The following is a 27,210-nucleotide window of genomic DNA, read 5'->3' as shown; positions in this document are numbered from 1 at the left end:
GAAGATTGAGATAGGGTAGGGAGGGGAAAACCTTCAAAGCAGCAGCCAGATCCACAGGAGATAGGCTAGATCTTTACCCTCTGTCACACTACAAGCTCACAGGCTCTGTGTATATGCTTCCTTCTTTCCATGCAGAGGGAAGAGAGATTGCTTCATGAGCCAATGCCAGGCTGCAGCCTCTGGAAGAGATCTGCAGTCTGGGCTTCACTGAAGCTTGAGGAAAACATGTGATATTACTGAACAAACTGTCAGATGGCGAAAATTATTCACTTATCACTCACTTTGAAGGTAGAAACTGAAATTGTCACAGCAATCAACTCAACGGTCTCATAGAACTAAAAAACAATTGAAGCAAATCTATATGGTACCTGGCTCAAAGGGATAGAATTCATCTCACACCTCAGCCACTGGAAAACTAACTACTCAGATCAGGCAGTTATTCTAGCTTTTCTTTTCTCTTCTTTCATCTCAAAAAAAGCAACATATCTTGTTCAATCACTCTCAGTTGTCTAGCCCTCTTCATTTACTAGGAAAGCTAAGTGAAGTTGGTATGTTCAGGTGACAGTCATACCTAGAATGAAAAAATGTAGAGAACCAATGCAATTATAAAAGAAAAAAGAATATTTTATTATGATTTCCATTCACTACAGCCTTCAATCTCAATATCCTTTGGTGGCAGCTTGATTCTCTTAAGTTTCAAAAGTAATCTTGGACTAGTTACCTACTCAGGAAAAACAACAGGAGAAAACAAAGACAGTGATCAACAGAGAAAAATAACTGACTTTTTATTAGCACTTCAACAATTAACTAGTGTTCCACAGTAAAGCATATGTTAAAGAGAACCCTAGTACTACTGATACAAGGAAACAATTGGGTTTTTCTCTGAGTACAAATGAAAAAGTCTTACGTCTCCTCTCTTTGCTAAAAGTAACTTTCCTAAAATGTTCCTGATTCACAGCATCCATACAATGAAAAAGAAGCATCCCCAAAAGAAAAACAACATTATGCTTAGATCTCAAATCATATAAGCATCTATTTCAGAGAATGTCCTGAGTTCGAAGGGACATGCAAGGATTTGCTTCTGCTGGCATCTGTTTGAAATTTATTTTTAAGTTTTGATGAAATCAACAGTTGCATTGTCCATACGAGCCAAAAAACAGCTTTGATGATAAGACTGAATACAGTTTTGGCACAGTATTTTTTAGTGAATTTCCATGACAGAAGTACAGACAGTAAGGAGGAGGAAGTCAGTAACTAGTTAAAGATGGCCATGAGTTATTAGTTCCTCCTTGTAATGGCACAATGTTGATCTTAAAAATAACATTTTTATTCTTGTATGCATTGTCTCATTGGAGATTTAGTTTGAAGGGCTAATCTGCCCATGTTTTTATAAAAGTCTATATCCCCTGACCGAACTACACCTCCTAGGAGTCAATGCAGTCTTCTCCAAAAGCCAGCTGCCTTATGAGAGTGAGAGATTCTTCTACCTCTCATTTTCTGTGACCTCTGTGACAAAACTGTAGTCGGAAATATGAGCAGAATATAAATCAGTATTTAGCTTTGGTAGGATTCCCTGACTTTGGCCTGCAGGGCATCACAGGTCTTCTTAGCATCTCCCAACAACATGGCAGTATTTGGCTTGTAGAAGATGGGATTGTCCACTGCTGCATAGCCAACTCCCAGAGATCTCTTCATTACAATGACCTGCACATAAAGAGTTCATGTTTGAAACAGCAAAGTACAGCCATCACCCTTCCTCAAACAAAGGCAACGCAACACCAACCTCCACAAATAAAGCAAAAGAAATCTCTGACAAAAACAGGATGCTCACTGCTATGAAACAGTATTAAAATTTTAATACAGCAGATAAATTGATATCCAGACCAATTTCACAAACATTTTGTTGTTAAAAACAATGTTGTAATTCAGATTAAGATTGTGAACATTACACATGCATTTACTTTATTCCATGTAAAAAGGTCAAAGCAAGATGTCCACTGATGACCACAACATTGAAGAGTTTTGAGACTTTAATTTTGACATGTTCAATTCCCTGATAGCAACAAAATTCAGGTAAGTTTTCACATCAATACTTCGTGCAACAGTATCTTTACTATTGATCTGCATTACTTTATAGGTGGAACATTAAAAAAAAAAAAAAAAAAAAAAACAGCCAGTTTTAGCTATTAAGTGTCAAATTAGTTAACCTTGTCACCTTCACCAGAGAAATGGAAAAGTTTTACCTTAACTGTGTCTGTGTTTATTTCTCAAATTGCAATATATAGCTACACACACTGCTGATAAATGTATATGTGTGTGACTGAGTACTTGAATGGATAAACCACAGAACAAGGGAAGCCATTCTGACTACATTTGCAACAAGGTACCAAAGATTTCACATCAAGGAAACACAAGTATATGTACTTTAGATGAGAACAAAACTGTTAAGGTAACTAAACTGTTGATTCAACTGGGACAGTATCAGTGTTCTATATGACTCAGCCATGCATTGTTTTGGGGTTTTTTTGGGGTTTTGGGTGGGCACATTTTGGGTGGGGATGTTGGTTTTTTGTGAGGGGACAAAAAACCCCAAATTATTTATTATTTTTTATTTAAGCATATCATTCATTCTGTATTTCCACCTCAGAATTAAAGCTGTCAGCTACAAACTTAACAAAACAGGTATTCGTACAGAAATGTTTCAGGGCTGCAGATGTAAGCAGACCACCATTTATTCTAATCATATCCTAGTAGAAGCACTCTAAATGATCTTTTCTATTGCAGTCATCATTAGTTCACTGAAGCACATGATGATGATTATAAAATCAAAGGAAAGCACTGACCATTTTGTTGGACAACTTGGAGAAAAGCTTCTTGTGGAAACCAGAATAGTTGAAGAATCTGGTTAGCTTATCCTATAAATCACGTTTTAAAAGTTTGCTAAAGGAAGGTGATTGCTCAGCTATGTTAATCTCACCTGTTTGGACTTCCAGACCTCAAGAACTGGCATTCCAGCTATTATAGAGTTCGGATCTTCCTGAGCTGCTGAATTAACCGTATCATTTGCACCAATTACAAGGACCAAGTCAGTTTCTGCAGCAAGACAAAGAAAATAACATTGATGAAAGAATGTCTGAAATTGGAAAACTGAGGCTGATGCACATTCTAGGCAGAAGAACCCCTAATGGTTAAACATGCACCCAAGTATTTTACAAACTTCTCAGGCAAATTTTATGTGAGAGTTCAAATATGCTGCCAGCTACCTCTAACAAACTGCACACATCCACAACCCAATTCCAAGGGACTCATTAGACCACCCTGCCATACAAAATTTAAATCCTTTTGATATTTAAAAATGGTTGAATACACACATAGTATACATAGTATCATCACTTTCATTTTTTTTTGTGCCTGGCTTTTCTTTTGAATATTCCTCTAAAAAGCCTTTTACCAGTTTTAGCAGCAACCTGCCTTTTAAATAAAGATGTAAGAAAGCAAGTTTTCAGTACAATGTTGTACAAGTTTGAAGCACATGTCAGGGTCCAAGGCATCCACAATACCTGACCTAAAGAAGTAACAATAATTTTCCTCTGTGGGGACAGGGCAGTAACAGAGATAATATAAGATAATATAAGATGCATGGCCATTTACTTCACAGCTACAATCAATTAAAACAAAAGCTCCCCATACTCACCCACCCAAAAAAGACCTCTAGTCCTCTACAAAGATAAACTGAATGGCTTGACTTCTTGTCTTCCTATTGTTAAAAATCCCTGTGCAGTGCAAAAACAGAATCAAATAAATCATCCAATCTACTGGAAACTTATCGCTCACATGCTAACCTGGGAAGTCTTCATTGATTTCATCCATTTCCAGTACAATATCGTAGGGAACACCAGCCTCTGCTAGCAGTACATTCAGCTGACCAGGCATACGGCCAGCCACAGGGTGAATACCAAACCTACAAGGGAAGAAACCCGATTAATAAGTTTGGGCCACTGTGTTTTGTCCATTAAAATTGTCACCTGTGACTTACAAGGCTGAGAAGTTCTTAAGTGTAAGCACAAATGGCAATTAATAAAATGAAACTTATTAAAATTTAACAGTTCACCTTCCAAGCAGTACCATATTTCAAACCTTGTGACAGATTATTTTGGGCTTTTACAAATGAAACAAATGAACCTTTTAACTCCAAAACTACCATCCACATTAATAAGTTTTTCAGGTCACCTACATCACTGCAAACACCACAGTCCAAATAAAATCACCATGAAAAAGCCATGAGGTCATGCCACTTTTCTGAAGCAAAACCACTCCTAGACCTAGAGATGCCCTTGGCAATGACTTTATTGACAAAGGTATGTCTAGAGGAAGTACAAGAAACACTTCTATGAGCACTTTCAATGCAACAGACAAGTTAACAGGGAATCTTCAAGCACAAGGAGTACTTCAAGCACAAGACAATGCCTTGCTAAATTAGGTTAACATGACACTTTCTTCTCAGAATTGACATTAGGAGGAAACGAAAAGGGGTCCAAAAAAGGATGGGGAGTGAAAAGGTGGAGAGCTAAGAAACTGTAGTAGTTTAAGTATAAACATTTTTTTAAAAAGTTTTCAAAACAGCTCAAAAAAACTTAAAAGAATATACAAAGTTACTAAAACTTCAGGCAGACCAACACAGTGGCACCCGGGGTGCTCAGGCATGCATGCAGTTCCCTAAGAGTAAAAACCTGGAAGAGCCAGAATGGAGATGATAAACTGATTTAGCTGCAACCACCAAATGTATGTTTGGTTAGAAGCAAATCTGTTTCCTGTTGGTACTCTTCTGATCATCTGCTGGCCCTTACAAGCAAGGCATATCTATGTCTACCGTCCTGTGCACGTTCTGTCTTTCCATCTTGGGAGCTATCACCAGACGGAATGCTGACTCACGCATGCCTGAAGTGCCTCAGGTTAACACTGCATGGGGCTGAAGATGTTTCATTCAGAAGCTCAGATACTTTGGAAGAGAAGGAAAATAGTCAAGAAAAAACTCAGATTTTTGAATTCTTGGCTTTTGGAAGAGAAATTTCTGAACAGAAATCCAAGTAACTTGGGAATTAAATGAAAGGAATTCAGAATTCTTCAGAAAGGAGAGAATCACTAATAAATCAACTTGCCATGACAGATGGATAGTCATATACTTCTATTTTCAACACCACTATGATGGGAGTGGATAACACAACACTGACGGACCACAAGTCACAGTCCAATCAACACAGATCACTTGTGAATTGAAGACTGTACAAATACATCCTTAAATGGGCAACTGAGCACTCCATCATCAAGGCAACATTAATACAATAAAATTAAGACAATTGGAACTCCAGCAAGAAAATTAAGGACATATGATTAATCCGCATAATACTAGATATACTACAACTAAGCTCTAGGTCAAACAGTGGGATAAAAGGAATGCTTCTAAAGAGGAATGGGAATACTGTATTCAGCTAGCAAACACTTGGGACCCTGTTGCAAAGGCTATTACCTAGAATCAGAAGGAGAGCAAATATACAGCACAAATTACTAACAGCTTATGTTTCACACCACTCACTCAGTAACACAAGCCATGTGTAGTACTGCAGATAGATCTGCAGATTAAATATACCAAATTTGATCACTAACAGTACAGTAGGAGAACTCTTATTCTGAAGTATCCTTGAAAAAACTCATCACTCCTCTGGCAGTGAAAATAGATTTTCCAACAAAATTCTCTTTTGTGTCTAATAAAATTATTTGAGTGCCTTTGTGACCAAAGCTGCTTTGGCAATACACAAAACAAAATACTCGTGAGGTTTCTATTAAGTACTATATACATATACAATTTTATTTCAAGGGCTGGAAAGCCAAAATTTAAGCTGCCAAGAGAATGAATTTCACCTTTGACTTCACCATTCCTGGCAAGAGGCAAGGAAAGAAGAAAAGAAAGGGATAAATTATCTTCATGAAGGAAGAGTTATGGCATGAACCATCAGTAGTTAGAGATTTCTGACAGACTCTGCTTGAAACCACATACTGTGTATTCACAAAGTTTGAGAAAGCTGCTCATACAAAAGCTTTTTTGGACAAATATTGAAATGACTCCCAAAAGTCTGCTTGTAAGAGTCTGTTAACCAAATATGACAGTGGCTTGCCAGTACTACTCAAAACTGGGTGTGCAAGAACGTCCAAAAGAATAATTAAAAACTATAGCTTCTCTACGGCTCTCACTATGTCACAAGGTAACATTTACACACCCCTGGAGTTAAATCAGTCTGTCAAATAGAAAGCAGGATTCAGAATTCAGGTAACCATGCAAAAGAGATACTAAAAATCCTTAACAGCTCATAACATGTCTAATAAAAGCAGCAATCTTGCCTCCAACTCACAACAGCAGCAGTTCTTCAAAGCTATGTGCATTTCAGCAAGAACACTTTGTTACATATGCTGTCTCAGGTGTTTATAACAGGAACCTCATTCATATTCAAAAAATTAACAGAAATTATTTTAAAATAGAAACATGTTTTATGGCAAGAAAAAATGCTTGCAAATGAAAAATTGCTACTTTTTTTTATATTCTTTTGTCATCAGTAATGCAGGAGCTCCCTTAGGTTGATTGATTTGTTTATAAATCAAGAAGAAATCTTAAATCACAACAGTCACAATCATGTTGTGTATGATTTGAAACCTTATTCTGGTATTTCACTGAAACACATTATTCAACAAGAATTTTTTCTTTTGACCCTGACAACATAACATGGGGCTTGCTTACCACCAACAGTTGTCAAGTACTGAATTAAGTGTAGATCACCTTGCTATTCACACTTCATAGGTAAACACCTTGAGGTAAGGATATTCAACTTTTTTAACCAGCCTCTACTGGATACCTTTTTGTTTTATAAAGGCAACACAGCACACAACTTTACATTTTGAACTTTTTCAAGTAATACATAAAGTGCAGCATTTTATTTTTAATTTAGACTAAATATCTAAAACTCCTGACATACACATATCTAGCACTTTCAGCACAGAAAATACTTCATCTGAAGTTGGGGGGGGATAGAAAGGACTGAAGGTGGCCAAAGTAGTATGAAGTTAGTAATATCAAAAACACAACTGTAGCATGAAAAACTACTGAAAAATCTCGGAATAGAAATTACTCTTCGTACAGCTCAAAAAGTCAGTATCTATCCTTACTACAGCTGGCTAAATAGCATTCTTTAATCAATACTGAAAGAGCTGGCTCACAAGAGCAGCACCTAACCCAGTGCAGAAGCGTTTCAGGATCACTTCATCAATGTCAAGATAAGGTTCCTGTCATTATACCAAAGCTGGGCAGAGCAAAGTAACATCTGGCTGGTGCTTAATTTAGCTTACTCAACACTTTAAATGTCGTATTTCCCCAAGGGTTTTGCCTCACTTACAGCTCCTCACATCTCATTCACTTTATTTAGACACCTCTCCGCAGCTCTGTTTTCAGTACAAACAACAATCTATTACTCTAGGTAACAAGAAGAGAAAAAACCACCAACAAACTAGATGAACAGAGAAGTGCATCATTCAGGTATCCCATAGCTTGAATCCTGCCATGTAACTGTTGCAGTGCAGCATGACTCAGAGTATAATGTTTATCACACCTGTGGATGACTATAGGTTGCAAGCACCAACACACAGAGCTAGCTAGCCCAGCTAGCTTAGACCTGCTGTCATGCTGAAGGCAACATATGCCCCAAAATCAGTCCAACAGCACAGGCCAAGCACAGTCAAGTCAGGTAAATTTAAACTGAGTTAGACAGCTAAATTACACATACTTAAATGGCGGCTGATACTGGCTCCCTTTTGCCAACCACTATGGTTTATGACAGCAGGAGCAAGATCCAGACGGATCTTAGCACAGTGCAATAGCTTTCCCAAGAACCCTACTACAGGCAAAAAACAAGATGCTTCCACAAAGCATCACATACTGATCTAGTACGGTCATCCAGAGGTGAGCTGACCCATATGGAACCAACAGCACACCAAAAATGCTCCCCAAGGAGCACACAGCTACAGCTTCATCCTTGCAGAAGCCATCAGGCACTGCCTGGTTTGCACGGTCTAACTACAGCAATAAAGCACTGGAGCCAAACAGACCTGTTGGGACTCCGGCTGTCCCTTCATCTGCAGCATTAATAATTCAGAACCCACACACTAAGGCTGATTACAACAAACCAGGAACTGACACACAGGTACACACTTCATGTTTCCACACTGTGTGTAACTCAGCTTCCCAGAAACCTGCACCAGCACACATTGTTCTCATGCTGCCACTCATCAGTGACAGTAATTTTCATCTTGTGCGTGTGAGCTATACAGTGTGTTAAAGCTGCTTGGGACAGCTCATCCTTTAAAATTCTTTTAGATTTTCTTATAGAGCCACAACAGATGATGGCTTTAAACTGATACCATAAACAGTTTTAAGTAATCAGTATTGTTTATTAATTTGCAGATAAATGTGTAATGATACTCATGCACATGTTCTATTACTTTCAAGAAATTAAAGAGTGGAGAAAAAAATCAGAACACTAAACACATTTGATTAGAGCTCAACCACTGGGGTATCAAAAAAAATATTATAAAACACAGATACAACACTAAATTAATACTACCATATTTTCAAAAATGTAGAAAACTCTTGTTTTCATGTGTTCAAAAGTAATTACATTCTCCAGCATCAAAAGACAGAAATCTAAGTCCTTCAAGATATCTACTTATAAAAAAGGTTAAGAAACCTCAAACCAGAACACTAACTTACTAGCAGCTATTTTGAAAGGCTGTTAAAGAGGTGATGTGCATATCTCTCAACTATGAATTCCCAGAAAATGAACTTACTAACTATGTAATTATTTAGAAAGTCTACATGCAACACAATTTTAAGAGTCCTTCCACACCAAAAATGCATTTTTCTTATCAAGAACGTCTTACAATGCAGGAGAACAAAACACATTGATAGAAAATGTCTTAGGAAAGTCATACTGTGGTAAAAACTAGGACAGTTAAGTGGATGTGGATATGGAGAGCATCAACAACTCTTGCATATATGAGAACATACAGTTTTAAACTGTAATTATGTTTCTATACACAAAATTACTATAGAATATAATTTTATTATATAGAAAAAAATCAGAATTTCACTGGCAGTGTTCTACAAACAACATAACATGTGGCTGATGAACTTTAGTAAGGCAAGAACTTTCAACAATTTACTTCCTTCTAACTTTGCAGAAATACAACACCAGTTGTAGAACAGCCATTTCCTTTCCAAGGCCAATAGATTCTGAGGGCTATAGGATTTAGCCTATTAAAAGTTTTGTTGTTTATCCATCCATGACAAGGGAAAGCTATACTCAAGGCTCAGTAATATGCAGCTTTCTCTGTGACTTTACTAATGCATTAAAGATGTGATCTGCTGCAAGACCATCTCAAGTGAACAATGATGTTAGCTATGCAACTGAGTAACTAAAACAGTCTAGAATTTCCAAAATCTCTCCTGTATTTCTAAATTTAAACCCTAGTCAAAGGTTACACATCATGTTATATAATCTGCGGTCTTCCCTGAGAATGTTATGGCTATAGGCAAAGCAAATTAAAACAACAGCTTCTCTGGATCAGTGGTGAGCCATGAAGCAAAAAACCAGAACATATGACAGTCGCAATTTTTCTTGGCACACGATGGGCATTAGAGACTGATGCAATCCTGTGTCCATGCTGGCAGCCCTCCACAGCGTGTGTGTGAGAGTGTCACTACATCTGGATGGTGAGTGCATTAGGGTCCCGAGGCACTCCAGGCCTACTGAAACCAGAGGACAACAGCTGCACTCAATGAACACCATGGGAGCTCAGCAAAGTGATGAAAGGCCTGAATTACCACAAACTGTAAATACAGATTTATTTCATTAAAATACTAGGTAACCACTGCAGTGATCCCTTCCTGAAATTGACTCATTTCAAGTACAAGCCATTTATTTCAAGGACTCATTCACTTTTCTCTCCTGCAAAGCTAACATAAAAGGCAAAAACACTATTTATTTTTTTTTATTTCACCAAGGTTGGTCAAAAAAAAGCTAACCCCCCACAGAAGCACTGAAAGGAAAGCCAGAAGTATACAGGACTGTCATCACATTAGCCATGAAAGGGTTTTTTTGTTGCACAACTAAGACGTCTTCAAATGTTTTAATGCGATCTGGACACACACAGAGCTGTTGCTAAACACGGAGAAACAAGGTGTGAAGATTGCTCCAGGAAGCAAATACACCACCACACACCCTCATTACCCATGTATGCACAAACAAATACATCCATAAAGCGATTTTATATGCAAAATTGCAAAATTCTGGTAAAAAACTAACAAGTTATTGCTGCTAAACCCTAGAACTCTGCTGTTATCCAATGCAATGCTGTAATATGCTGCAAAAGCTTACATGCAACTTTTTAATAAGGTTGGAAAAGCAGTGGAAGAAGAAAAACAAAACCAAGAAATGCTAATTACTGGAGGACTGATTCCAAAGGGAAGTCACCATCTAATTGACATAAACATATGGAAATCAGAGAATGAGTCTGGCTAACCAGCATCTGCCAAAATACCTTGTTTGAAATAAACACTGAGCCCAGATTGATTTTAAAATATTAAGTTATCATAATTAGAAAACAAGCAAAATTTCAAACCATCAGCAAGAAAGACATAATGTTTGCTTTTCAGTATTTTCAGAATCCATAAGGTCTACAGAAAAGCTGAAAGAGGAAAGGACTTGAGGGCAATACTGGCAACCTAAGAAGTCTCTCTGCTTTTTGGAGCAGCTCTCCAGCAGAATAAATTCTTAAGACTGGAGACACACACTCCCATAATCTTCTCATGAGATACTCAAAGAACTTTAATAGCAGTCTTCTCTGCAATAGCAAAATCTCACAGGAACCCCATAAGTGTAGGCCTAAGTTGCTTAATGGTTTGGAGCACTTGCCATAACAGATACTGAAAACTGGGATTCTTCTGCCTGCAGAAGAGAAGAATCAAGGGAATCTTATCACTGTGCATAAATACAGATGGAGAGCAGTAAAAAAGAGCCAGATTCTTCTCAGGGGTATCCAGGGAATGGGCAAGAGGCAACAGCTGCAAATTGCAAAACAGAAGAAACTGATTTTACCCTAAGGATGACCGAACATGATAAGAAACTGCCCAAAGAGGCTGTCAGTCTCCATGTCTGGAGATAAGATATTCAAAACTCAATTGGAAAAGATTCTAGGCAACTTCTCCAGTTGATTCTGAGCAAGGGGACTGGATGAACTAGTCAAGCTCCAGAGATCTCTTTAATTTTGCTATTTTGTGCCTCTATCAATACTGAAAAAGAAGCTAAACCAAAACTAGGTTTAAAGACTTTTTAGAGGTTTTAATGGAATGAAAAAACCAAACCATCTGTAATACTTTTCATCAAGGAAAGCACTTACCTGACATTTTTCCCTTGTTCTCTCAACATCTTCACCAGATCAGCTATTGGGTACTGAGCTTTTGCTGCACACAAACCATAACCTGAAAGAATTTCGAAATTTTAACCTATTTTCCTGTTTCAGTGCAGAAAGACTAGTTGCAAACAATAGTGTACTTTCCACACAAAGATATGCTCTCATAATTACAAATAAATGAAAGAAATAAAAAAATCTAGACATCAGATTCTCATATATTGCTAGCCTGACCACTGCAATTAATCTTTTTGATCTCCTGACCACTTATAGTGCAGTGATTTGACCAATCAAACTACAAAAGCACTTATTTCACCTTCACAAAAAGTCATGTTCCTTTCTCTATCAGAAGAAGATGTTTCAGACATGTTATTTTGAAAAACTGACAAAAGGGCAATTACCAGGTTACTTCACAACCATTACCCTCAACAGAATTTCAATGTGTATAATGCAAATCTAGCCATCTGGATTTGGCTTGTAGCAGCAAATAATCTTTTCAGTCTGTCTGAGCTAATTCATCAGAGCAACTATACCCAGGAGAAAAATAAAAAACATATATTATTAATGGTGTCCTCAAGGTTTGACCACAGGAGAAAGAGGCAAACTCCTTGAAGATGATTGCAAGCTGCATTAGAAACAAAGGTAGCTTCCCAAGCTACAACCCTACTTCAATGACAGTCTTGTTAAAATTGAAGCAAAATGATAGATGACTTGGTATTTTAGCATTCTTCACATTCCCGTGCTAAAATGAGTTTAACATGATAATCATGCCATTCAATTGAAGAAGTCTTGAACCATCCCCTACCTGAGTTTTCCTTTCAGGGAACGTGCCACTGAATAATGTGAACAAACAACATAATCAGTTCAGACAATTCAGGTTTTGTTTTTCAGGTAGTGGTTTTTTTTTTTTACTTTAATTACAATATTTATATTAACTATATTTTGCATAGGGATTTTTGATTTTTTTTCATAAACCAATGCAGGCTTGCGCAAGTGCATTAGAGGTGTAAACAAAATCCTGTCTTTCAGGATTTAACAGATAGACTTATTGGTACCACTGGTACTGTAGTTGTGCTTGAAAATTCAGTTAATTTTGTGTCCAGTTGTTGTGGTGTAAGCTTAATTACAAAAGATAGTCTTTGTTCTGAAGAACTTAAAATGCAAATAAAAAGGACAAACTTTGAAGACACATACATAAAAGAAAATGAAGCGGCACACATCTCTGCACAGGGAAATGATAACTGACCAGAGAGCAAAAATAAATCACATGGACCCAGTCAACATTTGATCTGTTGCTGCCATGCTGCAACCTCAGACTGCTTTTTTGTGGTTTGGTTTGTGATTTTGTTTGGTTGGGGTCTTTTTTTTTTTTAATTACATCCTCTGAAGACCTTGCTGTATAACTCAAGAGACTCTTACCTGGAGTAATAATAATACTATTGGCTTCTTTTATCATTTCAACTGCATTGTCCACATTAATTTCTGTGTGAGTTCCAGTAATTTCCATGGGTTTCCCACCAGCTGTTGATGCAGTGCCATAGCCCCCAAGAATCACATTTGCAAGGGAACGGTTCATAGCCTGAAAGACAAGATGGTTTTGATCATATAAAGATGAAATCCAAACGTAAAGGTGAGAGTCCGCAAAAAAAAACTTCTGAGAAAGTTTTCTGAAGATATTAAAGGCTTCCTGACAATAGTCTTTATAAGCTGATTTTGCCTTCTTGTAACCCAAAGACTCTTAAAACAGGCCCTTCAAAACCGTCTACCACAGCAATCACCAAACATCAGCTTTGAACACATCACATTACACATGTAGTGGGGGAAAACAAATATTTCTCCAAAACAAGGAACAAAAGTATGCAAATAGCAAATATTGGTCTCTTTTTGTTCTTAAAAGGGAAGAATATGTGTTGGGGGTTAGATTTGGTTTTTTTTTTTCTTCTCACAGAATTTCTTCCCATAAGTTTCCAAGAAGCCTTAATGACTACTTAGTCAGAACAAAAAGGGGTACTTGAGGGATATGGCAGCACGAGGCTACACCTATTGTTTCTGAGTCCCTGGGAGTGTCCCTCAGAGGGGAGAGAGGATGAGCTTTGGGGAAAGGCAAAAAGACAGATCTGGGGGAGGGGGAGGCACTCTTGCTCTCAGCGCCGAGGAGGACGGTCAGGCTGCCCTCTGCCTCTGTCTCATACTGGGAAATCTATCGTCATCTGCTCCTGTACCCGGGAATCCTGAGCTCGTTTTCTCCAGCCTCTCCCCCCACCGCCGCTGCTTCTTCGGACCTTTGAGGTTCCCCTGCTACTCTGTAGCCCTGCACTGCCCAGCCCTGCCGGGACACCCCTGCTGCTCCAGCTGCCAGCGCAGATCTCATCTCATCCACCAGCCCGGGACTTTCCTCCCTTCCAGTTCGGCCTCTCGGAGCCCTGCAGGGGCACCCAGATCAAACTGCTCTGGGCTTTTGTAAAAGAAAACCCTCAAGGTTCTCGATTCTGTTTATTATTGATGCTGTAGTTGTTGTTTGTTTGTCGTTTTGTCCTATATACTAGTAAAGAACTGTTATTCCTACCCCCATACCTCTGCCTGAAAGCTCCTTTAATTTTCCTTTTAATTGGAATAATTTGGAGGGAGGGGATTTGAATTCTCCATCTCTAGGGAGGTCCTGCCCCTTCCTAGCAGATATCTGTCTTTCAAACCAAGGCAATATGAAAGAATGCATGTTTGATGACAGAGTTTCTAAATTTTTTTTACATTGGTATATACACACACACATTTTTGCAAGATAATTTCCATAGTGTTTAATCAATTCAACATGTAAGCACAGCACTGCTCCATGACATCATGGAATCCACAAAGTCCTTACAGGTAGTACTGGAGTGAAACTCCTAGAGTTAACAAGACAGGAAAACACAAAAGCAGCCAATCAGCCACACAAAACCAGCCACACTGTAAAGAACTGAAGAGGGCCACTAACTTACTGGCTGACCACCAAGGAAAAACAAGACATTTTAACTAGAAGGTTTAAGAGAAGAACACACCCTGAAAATCTGGCTCCATTAGACGCATAGCCAGGAAAAGCCATTGCCTAAATGCTTTCTTTGGCACGTCTACTTGTTAATGTGGTTCCAAAGCAATATCTGTCAATAATTGGAAATAGGCAAAACTTGTAACTACAGGGAAAAAAAACTTTAGAAGCAGAAAAAGAAGAGGATAAAATGTTTCTTTTATTACATATATGAGTCATATGTCTTCTGTACTAGCTGAGAAACCAGGATAAAATTTACAATGGATCTGGAGAGACACACATGTAAGTGGGAGAAATCACCCCCACAAAATTGTGCTTAGAGAGATCCATTCTCCACTGACATTTCAAAGCACACAGTTCCACAGGTTTTTTGCTATAGACTCAGAAGATGTGTCATTCTTTGAAGTTTATCATGTAGCAAATAAGCAGAACGATGATGTCAGAAATTTTGTTTTTCCTGGAAAGTCATCACTGTTTCAGATATGTAAGGGACGCACACAAAAACAGTGAAACCAACATCTTTTACTGTCTGCAGCACACAATAGTTCACATGCCCTAAGAACACACTGTCTTTGGCATCTGTCTCAACATTACAGCAGTTGTGTCAGGTAAGACAGCCTAGACAGAAGAATACCCTCTTCAGATGTTGCACATGCCAAGCTTACATGAAGCAGAGCACTTTCCACACATATCTAAACCAAAAGACAACAGCTAGACCAAGTCAAAGGGAAAAAAATAAAGAAGATAAAATATTATTAGAAATTTGAGCATCAGCTAAAAGCAAGCATGAGATTGAAGCACTCTTGCCTGGCTCCACTGCAAAGAGCCAAGAAGAACTTCCCTTCCAAGAGAAAATGTGAAAGGCACAGAAGAGCCAAGACCTTATCGAGCAATGCTTAACCAACATAGCTGGGACAGTGTGAAAAGTCTTCTGTACACTCTTCCACCCTCTTTACCACCACAGACCACAATTACTGAGGTATAAAGGGCAGGCTTCATCACTCACTGATAATCCAACAACTGGAAAAAAGCCTTCTGTGCTGTGCATAGACAAGTAACAATGATCAGGAGCTTACAGTCCAGGGAAAATCAAATACCTGAATCCTGAGAACTGTAAGCGTTTCTACTGTGCCCACAGAAACTACATAGCTAACACATGAGTAGCCAGCATACAATTTGTAAGACTAACAGTGTGTGCCCCCCTTCTTGCTCTATTTCATCAACCCAGTTAATGGTTCCTCTTCAACCTTAAGTTTCTTCTGCCTCTTATAATTATTCTAATACCAGAATTGCAATCATCAAGTATTCCCTCTGGGGGAAAAAAGAGGGACCAAGGGCATGCTAACAATCAAATGTTCTGAAGAACATTTTTGTTGATGTCTTAGAAGAGTCACAGTTCACAGGATGAGCAAAGAGTACATGCAGTAAATTCAACAGTAAATTCTCTGTCCTTACCTCAGTTACCAAAATTAGTGATAAAAATGTTGTAAAAATAAGGTTTCAGCTATTAAGTTCTTTCCACAAATACCTTTTCACTTGTACCTGTATTTCTGTTTTGACAGAAATCCTACCAATGTGGGAGGGAACAAAACAAAACCAAACGGAGCCAAATCAAATTTAAAAAAAAAAGGATGGGGATACCAAAAAGGGGAAAGGAAAACCATTGCTTCATTAGCCCAGGTTGAAACACCAAAAGCAGAATTTATTGACACTCTGGAGCATTTCCGTCTCCTGAAATGCAGCTTCAAGGTAGTGATACTGAATCCCCTGTTTATAACAATGCTTTAAAAGTAATGATTTCCACTAAAGGAAATATAGCAGAAAAGAAAAATTCTGGGCTAAGAGCATGTTATTCTGCTTATTGTGCAGAAATCATACAAAATAATTTTCATTTTACTGGTTGATGAACTTCAGTTGTCTAAGTTTATAAAAAGCAGCACAAGATTTCTAGACACTATCTCAAAAACTAAACTTCCTGTAATCTGAGAAACGTAGAGGAAAGCCACTCTGTCACTTCCTAACTATTTTGCTAACTACTCCCCCAGGCTTCCTATTTACCTGGGCTCCCCCAACCATTTCTGTAAGTATTTCAAAACTCTCTTGTGAGTACTAGGAGAGATGAGCAATATTAAGAAAGGAAGGAGACAGTAAAAGAAAAATGAAGGTATAGATAGATTACTGGTGAATACATACCAAACAGTTCGCATTTTCCCTAAGGTTTACAAGAATTCAATCCTTAAAGAACAGAGTTTTTATACCTGTGTTACCCATAAGCACTACTTTTCCACTGATATTGACAAAATTCCTGAATGTATACAGTTAAATATATTAACTACATAATTTGATTTGCTTTTGATAAGGAGACAGAAAATGTTCAGGAAAGAACAAGATTCTTTGAAATTCATACCTGGAATTGTTCATTTGAACTCACTTTCATGTAGTTGCACAAGAATACCTTTTTAAGCTTTTCTGAAATTCTTCGTCAAAAATTATGAAAAAGAATGATACTGAAAATTCCTAACACGGTAACAATATTATTTATCAGTGGAGATGAAGTAAAAGATGATTGCCAGAGCTGACCAGAGGAAAACATCACACAGGAGAACAGTGGCACTGATACCACACGAGCAGAAAGGAAGCAGAATTACACAACAGAGAATGAGGCTGGCAGCTGTTGCACTGCAAACAATTTTCTTTAGATCCTTACCTCTCCATCTCTGAATACAAGACTTTTATACAAATGTTCTAGAGAAAAGGAGATCATTACTAACAATGCAATGCAACTCTCACACCAAGTCGAAGCTCAACCTTGCTGACACACTGAATCGTGCAAGCCTGCTGCCACCTCGTGGTAGTCCAAAGTAGCTGCCCTGAAGAAAAGAGGGTACCTTTCTGCACTCCAAAAATCAAACTATAAATCCCTGGCTAACCAATAGCTTTTTAAACAAACACACTACTTAAAGGATCTCCTACTACATATTAAATGTAGCTTAAATCTAACTACATTTCAGAAGCTGTATGACTAAAAAATACATAGCTGACTACAAGTAACCATACCTCTTTGAGCTCAGATTCAAACCCTTAATGCTTAAGTCAGTCCAAGGGCTTTCCTCAGTTTTGAGATATGTCTTTCACAAAACCAAAGAAAAATGACTGACATCTAGTCCAACAGTTTCAATCAAAAATTTTCTAGTCTATAAACATCTAAGAGTGAGATCCAATGGCTTATCTTCCAGAAAAGCAGGGTTAAAAAAGTTTTTGCATTACTCAGCAAACAAGCACAGTTTCTGTTGACTTCTTACCACACACATGATGTAAGAGAGGATGGCCCCAGAGGATCCGATGAGTGCTCCAACAATGGTCAGCAAGTTGTTGTTCAGGAGAAAGCCCTCAGCACACAAAGCCCATCCAGAGTAACTGTTCAGGACAGTAATAACTACTGGCATGTCAGCACCTCCAATAGCTGCTGTTAAAGTGACACCCTGGAGAAGGAAAGAAAATACCTCAGTGTCAGCAAGGACTAAGGAGAGCACCTAGAGAAGACACTCAGCCTGCAGCACTGAAAAATAAATATAGAAACATAGAATGGTTTGTGTTGGAAGGGACCTTAAAGATCAGCCAGTTCCAACTGCCCTGCCTTGGACAGGAATATTACCCACTAAATCAAGTTTACCATCCAGCCTGGTCTTGGACACTTCCAGAAATGGGGCACCCACAACCTTTCTAGGCCACTATCAAGTTATTTAGAACCTATTCAAGTACTTTCAGTGTAGGTATTCAGGCTGTGGCCTGAGGATTGGACTTACCAAATCTGGCTTTTCAGAGAGCATAGAAAGGTATGCCACTATACTCATGCTCTGCTTAGTCACATATTTTTTTGCTTGCAAAATTATCCTACCAGCTCCATATAACTGTTCATACCATTAAGGTATTAATATTGAGCAGTCTTTGTAAGACTCAGTTTACAGAATGGCAATATTGAAGGTAAATTTTGCAACACTGGTGTACACTGGTGTGAGTGAACGAGGGAAGTTACACATGGAACTCATTTTAATCTGTAGATCCAGAGCTCTTTTAAGTATTTTAGGGATTAATTAACTTTCCCAAAAGTCTTCTCAAATATCACTTTGTCATATCAAAAGCTTCATTAATCAATAGTTGCAAAAAGTAATTATAAAAATGCATTCCAGTTCTCTGGAACAGTTCTGGTTTGCAGCTGGATCTAGAAAAGTCAGTTGCTACTTGCTACTGCAAGTTACTACACAGGCAGGCACCACGGCCACTGTGACTCAGGATGGTAAAGAGGAGACTTGCAAAACTGGAGAATAAAGCCCTTGTGTAACTTGTTTTACTTTCTACAATTCCTCAACTTACCATGACAGCTGAGAGTGCTGATACAGAACCCAGGCAAGTCATTCCTGTGGTGTAAGAAGGATCAATCATGTAGGGAACCATCCCACCAATGCTGGCAGCCAACAATCCTGCATTCAGTGCATGTCGACCAGGCAAGAGCAGAGGTGCAGAATTCAGGATACCTGTAGTCAAACATTATTAGACATGAATGGGTACATTGAGGGAAGCCTGTTTCTTACCTTCACAGAAGGCTGAATAACTCAACAAAAGAAAAATTAAAAAACAGAAAAAGGGAAGGGCAGAAGATAAAACAAGTTAGTTGAAGCTGAGCTCTTCTGCTGACTCAGAATTGCAACACTTTCAAACTTCTCAAATAGATTCTCAAATACTCTTGTTCAAATGGTGTTTACTTCCTAATCTCACTCAAGTGCACCAGAATAGTCCAAAAAATCTCTTTTCCTTTTGAAAAGCCTTTTATTTTTCCTTCAACAAAGTCCTTTCACTTTGTCTCCAGGTCTTTGTATGTTGAATATGACACACAATTGAAGGAAGTTTTTAGCTGGAACTTCTACACAAGGATTAGCTCTCAAAAACTGTGTGTTAAAAAAAACGACTACACAGATAACATCAAGTATGAAACACTCCTACTTTTAAATGCATTAATTTTACAACAATCCTCAGTCACATGGAACTCTCACAGCTTCCCACATCTCCAGAAACTTGAGGGGGATAAGGGGTTCAGTACTTGTATGATTCAGTTTAAAAAGACAGTCACATTTATTTCATACTAGGGTTTGATTTTTTCAAACCACACGACAAAGTGCAATGTTTCCCAGTAATTACTTACATCAGAAATTACAGTGTCTCATTTAAATTTAGCTGAATTCAAGAGAAATAATGAACTGATGGTCTCAGGCAGGGGTGTCAAATGTGTGACTTACTACTCTTTTCCACACCATAAGATCAGTAGTTCACTAGTATAGACTAGCATCATATTTCATATCATGATGATATGAAAATGCAAGGGAGAAAAAAGTAAACAGAAACAGGAGAGCAGGCTCAAACAAGCAGTGAAGTTCACCAGGGACATGCGCACAAATCACTGAGGCATTACAATGGAGAGAAAAAAAATAACTGAGAAGAAATACATGAATAACTACTTAGCAGAGATACACCAGAAATACATACTACTGACAAATCCTTCAAAAGATTATTAGAGAAGACAGCTTTCCATCCTTGTCATATTTCCTCCTTCAATGGCTGGTCTCACAAACACTGAAGAAAGCAAACAGATGTTTCCCAAAGGAACTATTGCAAAGTTAACAACAGGATTAGTAACAGGAAGCTCTTAGCCTTAAATTTTTAGTACAAGTATTACCTTAGCTTCTCAAAAGCTGTGTGCTTACAAAACCAAAAATAAATGCAAAAAATAAACTTTCACATGCATAAGAATCAGGAACTAGTGAGTATTTAACTTAGAAAGCGTATTTGCTAAAACAGCAAGATGAGCATGGAGTTTGAGCAGTAGGTAAATAGACAGTGAACTGAATGGTTTAAAGTGAGGCAGCCTCAATACTGCAAGCTGCCTACCTCAATGAAGATTGCAGTGTTAAGAGCAAAATCTTGACGTATTACTAGTGCTCACTGAATCCAGCACATGAGAGTTTCAATTAAAATGTCTCCTCAGAAATGCAAAGTTGTGATCATAAAAGTTCAATCAAATCAATTCAAGAAAAAGCATCAGGTAATGTCTTAACACCAAAGCAACACTTATTTCTAGACAAGATGAATAGTAGTAATATGCCCAAGCTCTGAAGAAAACCTTTCATAACTAAAGTTGTACCCAAATTAAACAGAATTAGAAACAAAAAAGTACACTTGTAAAAATTAAACATATAAACTTTTACCTGGTGCAAAATACAATGTTTCTTTCCAATTACACAACAGTCTAAAAGTAGAGTTAAATTTTGAGGGAAGAAAATCCCTTTAACAAATACTTAATTCTGAATAGAAGGTCTCACCTTGCAGTTTTCCATACGCAACAAGAGAGCCACTGAAAGTCACTCCACCAATGTACGTGCCAAGATATGCCACAATCTTGGTGAGGTTTGCAGCAGGATCGGTAGCAAAGTGAGGGTATTCAATCATGTACTCTGCCACACAGGTGAGCACAGCAGCCAGACCAACCAAACTGTGGAAAGCAGCAACTAGCTGCGGCAGATCGGTAATCTGGATGCGTTTAGCAATTGTCAGACCTGTTGGGAGTTGAAGACAGAAGAGAAGTCTTAGAAAACACAACCTACCTGTTCAGCTAGAAATTGGTACAGGATGGTTCAGTGTGCAATGATTACACACACATAAGCCTGTTCCAACTAGAAATTGATATGGCATTGAACTGAAGGCTGCACATGTGTATTTTGTGCAAGGGGGACATCATGAAAAAGAGAAAGATTGAAGCATATCACGTGCTAAGAAGCTCCACTAAATATTGAGAAATTCATTGTTTTCTGTGACACAGGCACAGTGTGAAAGAGGGAATTTGGCAGTATTTGGTCAGGAACTGAACAGAAGTATGAAGCTGGGCAAGATCATTTACCTCTGGACACAGTTTCCCTATCAGAGATGATGTGCTCCTGCTTTTCCACCAGTCAGCCCATTCTCTATCACATTCTGAAGGATTAATAAAAGCCCTGAAAATTATGATATTTTGTTCACACATTTGTAAAATAGTTTTGCACAAGCCACAAATGTCAGTTAGTCAATTCACCTGCGAGCTATACAGTATTTTATGTACATACAGGTTGCATATATGCAAGCATGGAACGTAGATTGTTAGTTCATCATACACATACCTATGGTCCCACCAAGTGCCATGGCACCTGACATCTGTGCCAACAGTTCAGGTGAAGGATTAAGGCTTCCAAGAGTTGCGGCTAAACCTCCTGCAACACCAATCATACCCAGGGCATTTCCGAGACGAGCTGTTCCTTGGGTAGACAAACCAGCCAGGGCACCAACACAGCACAGCCCTGAGCCCAGATACATCACCTTTAAAATAAGAAAACTGTCAGTAGGAAGTACTGACAAATTGTATTGCTACACAATTATTGATTGTGTATATCAGCACAAAAGAGCTGATTTCTTCAGAATGTGTTTAAGTCACAATTCTCAATTGAAGTTGAGAAACTGTCATACAGGATGTGTTTTTGGTCAACTAAAATGTGATATCTATAAAGCTTTTTCCTCGCTTGATAATCTTTTTTTATCTGCAGAATGAATATTAACTAGAGACAATTTTCCTCATCAGTTCAGAAGTAACCTTTCCTTTAGCACAAACCAAAGCTAAATGGTCCTGTTCATTATAGGAATAGTTTCAGAATTTGGTTACAGCAGATTTGAACTATGAAATAGTTTAGACGGTTCTGAATTACTAGCAATAGTATGGCCAGGAGTAAAACTGTGATCATTCCCCTGTAGTCAGTACTGGAGAGGCCACACCTTGAAGTCTATGTCCAGTTTTGGACTCTTCACTCCAATAAAGACACTGGAGCAAGCCCAGAGAAGGACAGCAGAGCTGGTGAAGCATCTGGAAAACAAGTTGTTGGAGTCCAGAGGATCCCTCTGACAGCCCTGGAGAATAAGGGGGCTGTACAGGGGGGTCTGGGATCTGTACAGGGGGGTCAGCCAGCCTCCCACAGAGCCCAGAAGGACTCTGATTCGAGCTTCTATCCATGGAAGTGAATGCTCACATGAAGAAAGAATCACAAATCCTAAGAATTTGAAATAAGTAGTGGATGGTTTGTTGTAGAATGTAAATATAGAAATTAGGATTCTTAGCATATGGGGCTGAAGAGACAAGATGGAGGAATTGGGGAGTGGCCCCTGTCTTCCTTGTTCTTGTTCTCGTCCCCCATCTTGTGCTGAGTTGGGTTTTAGAGATTGGTTTAGAGTAGAACTGACATGTTAGTATAGGTAATAGGCATTGGCAAAATTTTGTAAATAAAAAATACGTCTCGGGCAGTGGTTGGGTCAAGGGAACTGTACATAAGGTACGGGGCTCTCTGATCCGCCCAGTCTGCCGCGTGTCCTGCTCTGCTGAAGATGCCTTGCAGAGCTGAGAAAGAACTAAGATAAGGTACCCTGCCAGGGAGGCCTGGCAGAGCTGTAAAAAGACTGAGATAATGAAAAATAAACAACCTTGGAAATGGATACCGGCGGACTCAGTTTGTCGTCTCTGCCTCTGGCTTCAGTGTGTAACACCCAGGGCAAAGAGAAGACAGAAAACCGTATTACCTCTGGGAACAGCAACCCAGGGGAAACTCCCAGGGAACAGCAACCCTGGGACGACCCTTATTACCTTGTGGGCCAGCAACCCCAAGGAAAAATCTCAGGGAAAAAGCAACCTTGAGAAGTGGCGCCCGAACTTATCCAAACAGCCACGGACCCTCAGAAGAAGACAAAAACTCTACCCTTAGAAGATAAGAACAGACTCAGCAGTTGCCGACTTTGAAACGTCAGCCGGACAGACGAGGACCCAGGGCCCAGGGCCAGCGTCACCCTACAGCTGCAGGACAGCAGGGACAACACCGGTTCAAGTTCCACAGCCAGCAAAGACTTCACCTAGGTGAGACCGGTCAAAAACCCAGAACACGGGGGGAATGCATTCCAGAAATAGCTACGTATCTTATCAACTTGGCAAAGCATCACTGCTGCATAACTTGCAGCTTTAATTAACAAAGAGCCAGCAGCTCTCTAATAATCAGTTTGCCTCGAGATCCCAAATGCAGATCGGAACTAAAGTTCCAGACAGAATTTTGGAAAGAGGTGAACAAAGAACAAAAAAACTATATCAAAAAGCAATAAGGAGAGATAAAGAAGCTCTCAAATTATTGGCAAGAGCACTGCTGCAAATGATATTACACAAAATTCCGGGGAAGAATTAAAACTCCCACGGCAACAGAGAGGCAAAGGGGAATTAGATTCCCAGCCCTCTGAGCAAGTAAGCCCACATGTCGACCGCAACCCCAGAAAGGGAGGGGACGCTCAAAAGCATTCCCTAACAGCTCCTCGGGCATCCCCCACTCCGCACCCTACCCCGCACCCCGGGAAGGACACTGAGGCGGGCGGCGCGCGGCCGTGCGGTGCAGTTCCCCCATCCCCCACTGCAAAACAGCACGGGAAAGAGGGGAAAGGGCACAAGGAATGCCAGCCGTGCCGCCAGGGCGGGGGGAGAACAGAACGCGCGGGGGAGGGCGGCCCGCAGACGCCCCGCGCTGGGAAGGAAACAGCCGAGAAGAGGGGTTGGAAACAGGGCAGGTTTAGTGGCCGTGCTTGCTCGCACAACTCAGAGCTGGAGCGAAAGTGGCGGTGGGCGGTGCCGCCGTGCAGGGGGAAGACGGGACAGGTGGCAGAGGCTGCTGCCTCCCCAGCAGGGAGGCGGAGACGGGGCAGTGCCGCGGCAGCGCGCGTGGAGGGACGGAAACAGACCCATGGCACCGCGCGAGCAAAAGGAGGCTGGTCCCCTCTCCCCCCCAGCCACGACCCGCGTTCCCCGGGAAGGAGGCGCGGGGAGTCCAACACAGACCCCGCCTCCATGTCCCCAAAGCTCCCTCCCTCCAAACATCGAACACGGAGGGACGAAGCACTGCCCCCCCCCCGTTCCCCCCCCACACAGCGGAACAGGGAGAGACGAAGGGGAAAAAGTACAGAGACCGCAGGCAGCGGTCACCGAGCGCGGGGATGCGGAAACGCGGGCAGGGCGCACGCTGATGTCGCGGACGGTGAAAATCGAGCAGTGACTGGGGGCACCACTCCAGCACAAGCTGCGGGGATGCAGGAAGCACGAGCGCCGGCGGCATTTGTAAGGGCCGCCAGCGCAGATCAGGGCGAGGCGGACCCCGAGAGAGAGCAGACAGAGTGCGTCTTTTCGGGCTTTGCCACGCCAAGTCAGGCAGAGGAGGGGCATGGCCACGCCGGAGGCGTTTCGTTCCATGCCCCCATGCCGGTGCAGACAGGGGCAAGGCGGGGCCAGGGTGGGATCTCCCTCTAGGCACCCTCCCCCTGCCCCACCCCCTTGCAGCAACTGCAAGCAGCGTTCGGCCCATTCCCTCCCACAGCAGCAGTGCTCAGGCAGCGGGAGCTCTCGCAGCAACCCCGGTGCACAACCAAAATTAAAAGCAATTATGCAGCAATGCCAAGGCATTGAAATTATTAAAACTACACAGCAAATATGCTGGCAGCACCCAGCCGGTGCTTCGCAAGTGACAAAATTGTGAAAGTGCAGCTTTTTAAAGCATGCTTCACAAGAATTGTAAGTCCCCATCCTCAGAAAGGAGAGGGGGAAGATGATGTTGCATGATGGCAACGTATCACATTTAAGATTTATAAGAAACACGCAGCAACACGCAAAAGCTGCAGTTATCAGGGCAAAGAATTTTTCATAAATATGCCCGTTGTATCACAACATTGGCACGGATTGGCCGTGCCAGGGACCCCTCAATGTTTTTTTTTATCAAGCCCAAATCCCTCAGCTCAGTCAGAACGGCCTGGCCAGCCGGACAAGCTGAAACTGAACCCAGCCGGTTCAGCATCACCACCATGCATGGTGGAACAGAAGCATTGCAACAATTTCTAAGCAGATTGCACAGCTTCAACAACAAAAATAGTAGCAAAGGAAGCTTCCATTAACTCCTGAAGACAACAAAGTTCAAAATATGCTAGCTCAGAAACAGCAGCAAATATTCACCGTTGGTGACAGCAAGTCAGTTCAAACTCCACATGATTTTTGGACTGTAGCTCAAGCTTCTTTTGCCACTCAATCACAATCATCTTTATTTTCAAAAGATTTTTTTTATATAAGAAAAAGCAATTATTTCTTCAGTTGAAAGACTGTGCTCTGGAATTTTATCCGAATTTAGCAATGCATTTCCCTCAGTTACCCCTTCCAGCATAAGGTAGTCACACCCTTTCTGAATCCTCTGCAGACAATTTCTACACATTTATATCAAGGCTACCTGCTGGGTCAGCGGCAAGTTCAGCCGTGATTTCCCTTCACCGTGCTACACAGGTATAATGTGCAGTACAGAGAAAGTAATTCCCCAGTCCTCATATAGGAGGGGGAAAATGATTCACAATATCCACTCCTCATCCAGGAGAAGGAGAAAAGTTAGAAATGTTAGCAAGCTCCAAAATGGAAGAAAGAGCATCATGGTAACAGCAGCTGAATCACATTCCTGCAAATTTACAGAATGAAAGAATTATAACAGACTGTAAAGAAATCAAGAAGAGAACATTGAAAGAGAAGAACTGTGATATAGTGAGACATGGAAAGTATTGTGTTACCAACTACTTATGATCTACAGGATGCAAACTCGAGATAGGGGCAATTGAATCACGAGGTGCTCAGAGACTGAAAGAAAGAGATGCGAGAAAATAGTTTGAAATTTCTGTACTTCAAACAGTTTTTGAAGGAATGCTAAATGGAGGAAAGCCCTTGACGAACTAAAGAACAAATAGCAAGGAGTGAATGCAACCCTCACCATGTTGCAGGTGGCAGGGGACATATCACATGACAGAGCCAAAATCCAAGCCAGGGATTTGTCACAACAGGTGCCAGCAGACATCAGAAATACATCACAAAAAACAATTTTGTAAGTTCCATTGATTGAGACACCTGAAAACATTTGTACACATATATATATATATACATATATAATAATCCAGCAAGGACCTTCAGAGTCTTTCATGTCATTCCCTGGTTGTTTCACCAAGACAATGAACAGGCAAGTAAACAATGAAATAGCAAAGCTACACCTGCTTCAATTCCTTGCGTTTGGAAATGCCAACGCAGAATGCAGATGCATCATCAATGCAATGCCTGGTCGATCGTCTCAGGCAGAGATGGTGAAGGCAGAGATGGTGAAGGCAGAGATGGTGAAAGCATGCAGTGAAGTGGACACACCTCAGCACAGCACATCAGTGCAGGCAGGCATCTGAAGAAACCAGCTTGAAAGGATCCTCCAAGTCCGGGATGAAGGAATTCTCACAGCACTTCAACAAGTGATTCAACAGAACAGCATGTGAACATTGTAAAAAAAGATCAGAAGAAGAAAATACAATCATTTGTCCCTTTGTTGTGAAGCAATCCGTCATTGTGTGAGAAAGACAAAATGTGAGAAAGGGACATCCTATCATAAAGAAGAAAAATAGAAAATGAAATGGAAATGAGCTTTTAGCCAGAATTATTCATTGTGTGTTAATTTGAGTTATGTTTCCACATTTCACTGTTGTTGAAATTCTTGTGTAGTTTGGTTTGAGTTTAAGTT

The 27,210-nt window shown here is 40.1% G+C and overlaps 1 protein-coding gene across 2 annotated transcripts in view; it reads right to left on the bottom strand.

Annotated features, from left to right (window-relative positions):
* Window positions 1–760: 760 nt before the first annotated feature.
* Window positions 761–27,210, bottom strand: part of NNT (nicotinamide nucleotide transhydrogenase) — a 52,285-nt gene continuing 25,835 nt past the window's right edge. For both annotated transcript variants that reach the window (XM_063423756.1, XM_063423755.1), the window contains exons 14-22: window positions 21,739–21,934; window positions 20,908–21,141; window positions 18,908–19,068; window positions 17,836–18,015; window positions 12,931–13,090; window positions 11,500–11,581; window positions 3,843–3,961; window positions 2,978–3,093; window positions 761–1,704 (exon numbers count right to left, since the gene is read on the bottom strand). In XM_063423756.1, the coding sequence (XP_063279826.1) occupies window positions 1,555–1,704; window positions 2,978–3,093; window positions 3,843–3,961; window positions 11,500–11,581; window positions 12,931–13,090; window positions 17,836–18,015; window positions 18,908–19,068; window positions 20,908–21,141; window positions 21,739–21,934 (1,398 nt within the window). In that variant the 3' untranslated portion in view covers window positions 761–1,554. The remainder of the gene's footprint in view (window positions 1,705–2,977; window positions 3,094–3,842; window positions 3,962–11,499; window positions 11,582–12,930; window positions 13,091–17,835; window positions 18,016–18,907; window positions 19,069–20,907; window positions 21,142–21,738; window positions 21,935–27,210) is intronic.

Source organism: Prinia subflava, chromosome Z (assembly GCF_021018805.1).
Source record: "Prinia subflava isolate CZ2003 ecotype Zambia chromosome Z, Cam_Psub_1.2, whole genome shotgun sequence".
In the NCBI taxonomy this organism is placed as follows: Eukaryota; Metazoa; Chordata; class Aves; order Passeriformes; family Cisticolidae; genus Prinia; species Prinia subflava.
This window is presented reverse-complemented; position numbering and strand designations above follow the sequence as displayed.